General features: G+C 42.6%; 1 protein-coding gene across 3 annotated transcripts in view; it reads right to left on the bottom strand.

The window, feature by feature from the left end:
- The window catches only part of CUNH1orf168 (chromosome unknown C1orf168 homolog), a 59,898-nt gene that overhangs the window by 6,063 nt on the left and 44,964 nt on the right, over positions 1-8,871 (bottom strand). For all 3 annotated transcript variants that reach the window (XM_019501232.1, XM_019501230.1, XM_019501231.1), the window contains 6 exons: positions 7,627-7,655; positions 5,778-5,835; positions 5,067-5,159; positions 2,440-2,536; positions 182-338; positions 1-20 (listed from right to left, as the gene is read on the bottom strand). In XM_019501232.1, coding sequence (XP_019356777.1) covers positions 1-20; positions 182-338; positions 2,440-2,536; positions 5,067-5,159; positions 5,778-5,835; positions 7,627-7,655 — 454 coding nt within the window. The remainder of the gene's footprint in view (positions 21-181; positions 339-2,439; positions 2,537-5,066; positions 5,160-5,777; positions 5,836-7,626; positions 7,656-8,871) is intronic.

The raw sequence follows: 8,871 nt of genomic DNA, 5'->3' as shown, positions 1-8,871 counted from the left end.
TTCTACTAGGACATATCCATCTGGAAGAAAAAAAAAGATTCATATGCAGTTAAACTGCAATTATCCACATTTCCTTGAGTGCATTGATCATAACACTACATGCTGGCAGTCATTCTCTAGACATACTCGCCTAAGAAAACCAAGTGCCATGCAACTGTCAGAATTTCTGAAAATTTCTTACATTTTCCTTCAGCATTGCGACACAGCATTTGATTCCCTTCTGTGACATCAATAATGTCCAGCTGTTCTCCAGCTGTGATTGATAAATCTTGCTTGCCTTTGCTTGAGACAGAACAGTGTGCAAAAGCTGTGTTGATGACTGCAATCTCCTTATTATACTAAAAGAAACCATACACAAAACAAATTGTTGAACATTCAGAGCTTTAGCTTTTTTTAGTGCAACAGTTTGTCTAAATATATCATAGATGGAATAATTTAGCAAGGTGAAAAGAGTGGATCAGGAAGAAGTATTACAATTGTTTCAAGTCTGAAAACCCCAAGAGGAGAGCAGTTGCAAGGGCTGTACAAAAGGGCATAGGCTCATAAATTCAACTGCAATTAAGAAGTCTTCTCCTTATTTTTCCACAAGTAAACATTTAGGACAGCAAGATCTATTAGAATCACAGTACAGTATTCCATGGAGAATTACTGGAAATCTCATCTAGAAGGAAAGAGAACTAGTATAACATGCTTTAAAAAGGAGCAGTTTCCATGGGCTAGATCGGGGTGTTCAACCTATGATACACATGCCACAAGTAGTACAGGCAGCAGCTGTGTGACACGTGTGCCCTGGATGCTCGGACCAGGTAGATGCCAGAATGGAGATCAGGCGCTCAAAGACCTTGCTGTAAGAGATGGTGTCAGCCATCGCCAACAAGAGTCATGTTAACCTTTCTCTGCATGGGCGACTGGTGCTTTCCGAGTCGGGGGGGGGGGCACCCAAAGATACTGCAGATGCCTGCAGTAGCGGGGATGGGGCTGGCAAGCACCCGCAGACACCAGCAGCAGCAGGGATGGCTCTGTCAGGGGGGCATGTGCCCCCCCCCCACCAGTTGCCTATTCTTCTCTGGGCCTGGAGCCACCAGGGGACAAACAATCAGGTTCACTTCTGGGAGAACAATGCTCCAGGAGGGTTGGGGCTTTCCTTGTAGCATGCTGCCAAAACATTGGCCACCACTGGACTAGATGATCCAATGAGGCTTTGATCCTTTTCTTTTGCATGTGTACATGGACTTGCTCTAAAATTTCCTCCATGAAAACAGCATTAAACTGCCTACCATACAGGACACAGCAACCCAACATACACAGGAGCTCAAAGGAAGTTAGCACTGGAAACTGTCATGGTAAGGGTAGGTTTGCATCACTTCCTAGGCAAAAGTAGACGCACAGCCTACAAATAAGCAGCATCTGAAAGCATAGACTATGGGCTCATACTCAGGGCTGCTCTGAGGCCTCTACTCCACAGATTTGCAGGGCCACACACAGAGCAAGCAGGGCTTATTTCTTGATGGTACCTCCACAGTCTCAGGAGAGAATATTGATGTACCCAAGAATCTAGTCCAGGTTGCAGGCCTACTTGCAAATAAGTAATGGCAACTTGATTCCAGCCTCTCCACACCAGGAACAGAGGCATTTTTAAGAGATGGAGAGATCTCCTCTTTCTTTGACAACTGTAAGGGGAATCACCAGCATCTTTTTCCATTTCCACATTCCTTGTTGCTATAGGTCCCAGCAACTCCATATCCCACCCCCAAAGAATCTCTACTGCAAAAGCCTAGCTCCGTGCCATGCTCTCTATTACAATGTTAGTGAATAAAAACATTAACTCATTACAGAGAACTAGTTCTTCCAAGACTATGGTATAATGGAAGCAATAATATTACTCTATAGTAGCACTACAATAAACCACAACATAAATGCGTCGGTGCCACTTATTAGAACAAAGTCTCAATAGTCCTAGTAAAGCCTATAAGTGACAATGAGGTTCAAGCAGCTATAATAAAAGGTCTAGGAGTTCAGTGAATCTTGACTTACTGGGCCATAGCCCTGGGGTGGGTCATCACAGGGTACCTTCTGATTTAAAAACAGCCTGTGCTGAGACACCAAAGATGGATCAAGGAAGAAAGTAGTAGCTGATTTCTTCTTTACCCTTTTAAGGCAGCTCTTTTCCATCCCACCACCCCAGCTATAAAGTACTGTGTGACATGATGAGTGAGTTCCAGGATGATTTGTGTGGCCCCTTTAGGGTCAGGAACCAAAAATGGCTGTGAATTACAGATCAGGAGAGTAGGGATACTACAGGCAAGTTAAACCTCATGCACTCCAGAGGAAGGCTGATCACTTGTGGTAACTCGTCGTTTAAGTCCTGCATATAGTCACGTTTGTCCTTCAACAGTGCTAAAAAACTTTTCCCTTTAAAAAGAATGGAAATGACATTACCATGAATGTCTCTCTAAAGACCCTTTCTTCTTTTGCCATTTTCTTGTTCTTTTCTGCATTGCCTTTCTTGGCTTTGAAGATCGCCCTGGAAGATGAGCTGGATCAAGAAATGAGACGTACTTAGTAGTTCCTTTCAAGTAATCTGTCAGGGCATGAAGATGGTATGAAATGCAGCACAAAACACAGAAGGGCTGAATAATTCCAGTTTAACCTGGAATGAACCCTTACAAAAAGCAAAGCAAATTAACAGTAACATATAGCACAGATTAAAGGCAACGCACACATGCAACCTAGCTCAACAAGAGATACAGGGCCAAGTATAGACAACAGTAGTACTCAGTGTGAAAGTAGATGTTTTTGTTCGAGTTCTTTTGTAGCAACAGGTCTTAATACTGTACCTCCATCACCCTCATTCATGTATGTGTTTAAATAAAATTTGGGGTGCAGCACTCAGAAGGAAAGACTTGCTTAGTACTTTAGGGAACGATGTGTAAGAAAAGGTAAGAGGGCATAAAACTTGAAGTGGGGTCTCTGCAATTAGATTCGACTTGCCTGGGGCTAGTTTATACCAGCTAAAGATCTAATCATTAACAGATCAAACAGAAAGCTTGTGGTAAGAGTATTTCCTTATTTCCTCCACCACAAGAGCACTGCTTCTAGAATCTTCTGTTCCTGTATTCCAGTCACCGAGTTTTACCTTTGCAATTCCAGTCCATCTCTGCATAGGTTATGTCTGCACTTACCGTAGCATGCTTTAAATTAGGTAGGCGATGTATTGCTGGGCCTCTATCTGCAATAGCCTAGTGCTCCATGTGATCCGGCCATCTGAGCATTAGTTTAGCTTTTTCAGCAGATTCTCCAGCTCACGCTAAGCTGCATGCTCCTGCCGTCACAGGCACACGACCAGCAGTAACCAGCTGGCTCAGATGAGTCTAAATGAGTTGCAGTCACTGCACATCAAGCTAGGGTGGCCACCGGTCCCATTTTTAAACCTTCTGTCCCCTCTCCATGTCTAAAATGAGGAACGGACTACAACAAGTTCTGTTTTTTCAGTTCATTGGTGGAAACGCATGTCAATCTTCTGTCCCCGCAATTCTATTGGCTCTGCCTCAAGGTAGGGCAATGCGCAGCCAGGAGGAGCAGGATTCCAAGCTAGCCAGGAAGGGAGGGTGGTCTGTCGTGGCCCCACCCCCTTACTGCTGATTGGTCAAGGGGTCCGGTAGCCCCACTCCTCACTGCTGATTGGCCAAGGAGATGGCAGCCCTGCCCTTCACCATTGATTGGTGGAGGGGGACAATGGTCCCCCCCCACCAAGGGATGTCCTGTATTCTAGGAATGGGTCAGTGGCCACTCTCCTTAAAGCCCAAGAATAGTTGTAAAGAAAACAGCTCAAAATTAATTCACAAGTTCCTACATTGAGTTCAATGAGGCCAGAATTTTACCCAGCCAAGATTTCACGCACAGGCTTGTCAGAGATTTTTTCCTGGATACAAAAGGTACAAGGGCCCTCATTTTTGTGAGCAAAGAAGTGAAATCAAATCATATAAATCCTAGGAGACAAAAGACCATGGATGCCGAGTAACGTACCTTCAGCTTTTTTCCATTCAGTTAAAAAATAGGGAATAAAAATAGATGTTAGGGAGCTCTCCAAAGCCAAGCAGTTTTTACATCATATTAACATAATAATTCATTGTTACTTTCAGCCTTCAGAGTTCTTATATTATCTCCAGGGAACAGGTGAAAACTCATGGTATTTCATAGCTAGACCCATTTCTTTTACACCAACCCCCCCTGCCCAAAACATTTTGGTGAAAAAATGGAATAAAAACGACTCCCAGTCAGGATGCTGCTGTTACACCCCAGAAAAACTAGCAATAGTTCTGGTTTGCTTCAAAGTCCCAGAATATTAATTGCAATCTGCTACAACAAATGTACATGCAGTGTTAAAATTAAATTAGGACTTTTGAGGAGTATCCTTTGGAGAGTTTCCACAACAAAAATGTTCCTGTCCTGTGGTACCCACGGACAAGTGTTTACATGCAACATTCTCAGTTAAGATGAAAAATGCCGTAGGGCAGAAGCCAAGAAATAATTCTGAGAGATATTCCTTCTACCTTTCCCTACCACTTATTAGCCCTTGCTTGGCATATGGTGTGTGCACACACCCATGGCTTGTAGAGCAGAGGTAAGGCTTCTAACTAGCCTTCTTCCTATAGAGGCCATCACTGTGATCTCAAACTCTTCATTACCTGCTCATTGAAGTGCATAGCATTGGTCTGTTTAGAGTACCAGTTAGCTACATACACCCAAAAGTATCTGCTTGCATCTGTTAAACATGCACGGGGGTATTAAAAAGAGCAGCCCTCCCCTCACCATTTCCAGTTTTCTTAAATTTTTGCTCTGTTGCTTCATTGAAATTATGCAAGGGGGGGAAAAAAAAGCTAACTGTCCCCATTCCCCATGCACCACCCATCCCCCATCCAAAAATCAAAGCCTAATCATCATCATCATCTCCTCTCTTAAAAGAAGAAGATCTAAAAATCATGTTGGACAAGGAAGATTAATGCTCTATACTAAGTTAGAAGTTACATTAAGAATACGTTATAGAAATAGAGATCTGTCATCACCTTCCTGCATCTTCACCGATTCTCCTTCGATCCTTTTCTTCTTTTGACATCAGAAATTTTAGCTTCCAAGTTTTAAATTTTTCATCCTTCTCTCTAGGGATTGAAGGGGAAAAAGGCCTTTTTCAAACAGAATGGCTGCACAAAAGTTATGGAAGATAAAGGATCTCATTTCACACCACTGACAAGCAAGCATTTAACAGAACTTAAGAGTCCTGTATGAGCACACATCAGTACTGCTCAATAGCTTGAGACCAGGGAACAGAGAACGGATTATTTAATTAAGAGTGCAGGTAGGAATTTTCCAGTAGGAAGATTTTAATTGACCATGAATTTACATGGAGGTTTGTAGGTTAAATGTCCTCCACTAGTGAAAACTCACTTCCAGTTCTCGTTCTTTGTGCTTTATCCAAAAGACAGCACCAGGCTGGAGCACAGATGCAATACTCAGGCAGGATTAGGATGCCACCCGGCAAATCACACTCTTTCAGGGAGCATATGAGCTTTCGCTTGGGGGCTCCTATAAATACCAAGCACACCTTAACTTTGCTTATAAAGGTGCAGTGAGATAACAATCAAAAAGCTAACGTGGCAAGTCAGAAATCGGTGGAGGAATGCTGCTTTCAGCGCAAACACCTGATGTCTGGAGAAGCTGTATTTTGAAAAAAAGAGGGGTGTGGAAGAGCTCAGACTCTGTAAAAACCAGTTACTTACTTTGCATCCTTCTGCGTCAGACTGTCATCATATGCTGTGGCCTCCTGGGACATGATATCTGTTATCAAAACAGCCCGCGTGACAGAGCATTAGAAAATATTCAGCTGAGCACATACAGTCTAAGTGCACCCCTACCCTGCCTTCTGCAGCACTTTTAGCCATTTGTTCATTGTAAAAAGAAACTGGGACTGAAAAAGTAGTCTGCTAAATGCAACCAGCCCCAGGAGACTGAACATCATAGGAATGAAGATTCTCAACAGCGGGAAGAGAGCATTATTCTTTAAGAGCAGAGACAATGGACTGCAGGGAAAATATCAGGCACCTTCAGTGTGCGCTTGGGTTTTTTAGCATTTGTTTTGAGCCTGCGGGTAAGTGAGCTGTCCTGGGTGGAAATGCATAACTTTTGAATACAGGCAGTCCTCGACTTACAACACCTAAAAATTGACACCCGTTTCAACTTTACGACATCAGTTTTGACTTTACAATGCTTGAATCGATGTGACACCATGCCAGCGAGCAAGTTCACTGCGTCGCCCATCTCCCTGGGGAACGTCTGTCCAAACTTCCTTGGACACTTTCTTTAAGAAAGCAGACGAGACTCCAGAAGAACTTGCAGCCGGGACTCCAGCCAAGAACCCTTCAAAAAGTCCAACCAAGAGCCCTTCAAAACATCCATCAAAGTCTCCTCAAAGAAGTCCTTCCAAATCAATACGATTGCTATTTACAATATAAATACATTAATGGAGCTATATTAATCATCTATAATTTGATCGAGTACAAAATTCTGGGGAATTTTTAGTGAAAATAGGGTATTGGGCCTTGGTTCAGGAACCAATCCCCCACTTATAACATTGTTTCTTATGAGAAAATTGGTTCCCAGTTACAACATTTTGACTTAAGATGTGGTTTTAAGGAACGAATTGTGTTGTTAAGTCCGAGGACTGCCTGTATATTAATGGTAGATACTTTTAGTACACCATAGTCCAGAGAACAGAATCCAGGTATCCCAACTCCCAGGATTATATTCCAAGCACAGGACCATCCTTTCCATGGAGTTTGCCTTCTTTTACACCAGGAAAAAGCTGGAACAATCGTGCCCTGGCAGTTCTTCATCTGTGGCAGTACTGGTACATTCACTCTGACAGAAGGATGAAATACTTGGGCTTGATTCAGGCTTGTCTGAAGTCGTGGAAACTTGCTCGAATCCACAGGTCCAAATTTGCCTCTTTCCTCTACCATCTAAAGTGACTTTCACAAAACATCAAAGTGCTTCTACAAAATTCCTGCAGCCAGTTATTGAGAAAAAGCTGCTACGGCTGCAAGGGGGGAACACCAAAATGTAATCTTTGGCTACGCACCTGCAAGTTCACCTCTCTCTAACACCAATGTATAGCCTCTACATGCCACAGCAAAATTGCAAAAGCATTACAATTGTATTAGTTTTAATGGGTGCCTATACACATGCAGGGAAGCTGCTCCAACATGCTGTAATTATAGCAAGCCGGAGCAGACTCGATTAATCAAAGTCTGCTGGAGTGTGGTAATTGCTGTGCTCCAGCAGACTCCAGTGTCATGTGTATCAGCATCCCCGTGCTGAGAAATGGCAGTGAGGGTGGCTTTAACTAAAGCTTATTCGACAAGCTTTAGTTAGAGCAGCCTACACCACTGCCAGAGCATGTCTATAAATGCCCAATTTTTATCATTGTCACATAACAGCTATTTTAAAAAATGATAGCATTTTACTCTTTTCCCCCCACCATGCAATACATTTACACCATTTACAAACACACTCTAAAGTAATCCCTCTGGGACAGAGCGCATTTCACTTACATATACATGAATAACTTACCTAAATTTGGTACTGAACTGGAAAACATGCTGGGAATAGAAAGAACACAAAAAGAGTAAAAACAGCATTTCAGGGGCAGGGGGAAGGTAAATTAATTGAACATCAATACTGTTAAATCAACCATCTTGACAGCCAGTCACTTCCACCTGAAACAGGAGCATGTGAACTAAAGGTAGACAGAGATGTTAGGAGGCTTTATTCCACAGCCAAAGAGCATGCATTTCCAAAGTGAAAGTCACGTCACAAAGAATTTCCATCACAACGTATAGGAGAAACTACTGGAAATTAAGCCAGAGTCTTCATTATCAAGCCAAAAAAGCACCCTTCTTTGTATGCTATTAACTTGCTACACCAAGGGCTGATTGCATTCTTTCTTATGGCAGACTGGATGTAAGAAGTTAGTTTTCTCTCTAGCTGCTGGGAGACAACTCAAGTCACTACTTAGAGTGGCATATAACTTCCCCTGGTCATAACCTACAGGCCTGGGCTGCCAGTCCCAGATGTCCAACTAGTATAGCCATCCACAGTAAAAATGTGCACGACGCTTTTTTACACTGCTTGAAAGAAAAAGACAGGAAGTTTGTAGCAAAAGGGAAAAAAGAGTGCACTAGATCAAATCTGCCTTGGTAAAATTGGAGGTGGCTGACTTATTGATTTAAAACCCAACAAAGTATATGGGGAGTCTCTCCATTCATGTAACTGGGCTTTGGATAAGGCATAAAGGGTGCAGTCCTTTCCCCTCTAGTGATTTGGGCTCTCTCTCTTAGCGTAGCAATGAGTGTGCATAAAGGGAAGAATGAACTTGTGCAGCCTTGTTCTGACCACAATCCGATATAATGCCAGTGAAGTTACTCTGGATTTACACCATTTATAAAACCAGATTCAAATCCAGCAGGTGGTATGGGAAGAATGAGATTCCTTCTTCTAACTGTTCCAGAGGAATGAGACATGCTAGACTGGCTTTGAACATGTCATGAGTAAATTATTCTAAGGCCTCTAATATTTTCAAATTCAGACTAGAGTAGCAGAATGGATTTATTGATCACCAAGAATCCTGGTTTTCTGCAATAAAAAAAAATCCCCAATTTTTGGGTTACAGTAACCCAAAATCCATATTTTTCCAGGATCAAAATGAAACACCACTCCATTTACTATTTCAATCAAAGCCAACACACTTGAATCCAGTCAGCTGAATGCTGACTGTGTTGCGGGGCAGAGCTGTCCAACTAGCAGCCTATAGGTTGC

Source organism: Gavialis gangeticus, unplaced genomic scaffold (assembly GCF_001723915.1).
Source record: "Gavialis gangeticus isolate Ggan-Ray unplaced genomic scaffold, GavGan_comp1, whole genome shotgun sequence".
In the NCBI taxonomy this organism is placed as follows: Eukaryota; Metazoa; Chordata; order Crocodylia; family Gavialidae; genus Gavialis; species Gavialis gangeticus.
The sequence above is the reverse complement of the archived record's forward strand: the minus strand, read 5'-3'. Positions and strand labels throughout refer to the sequence as shown.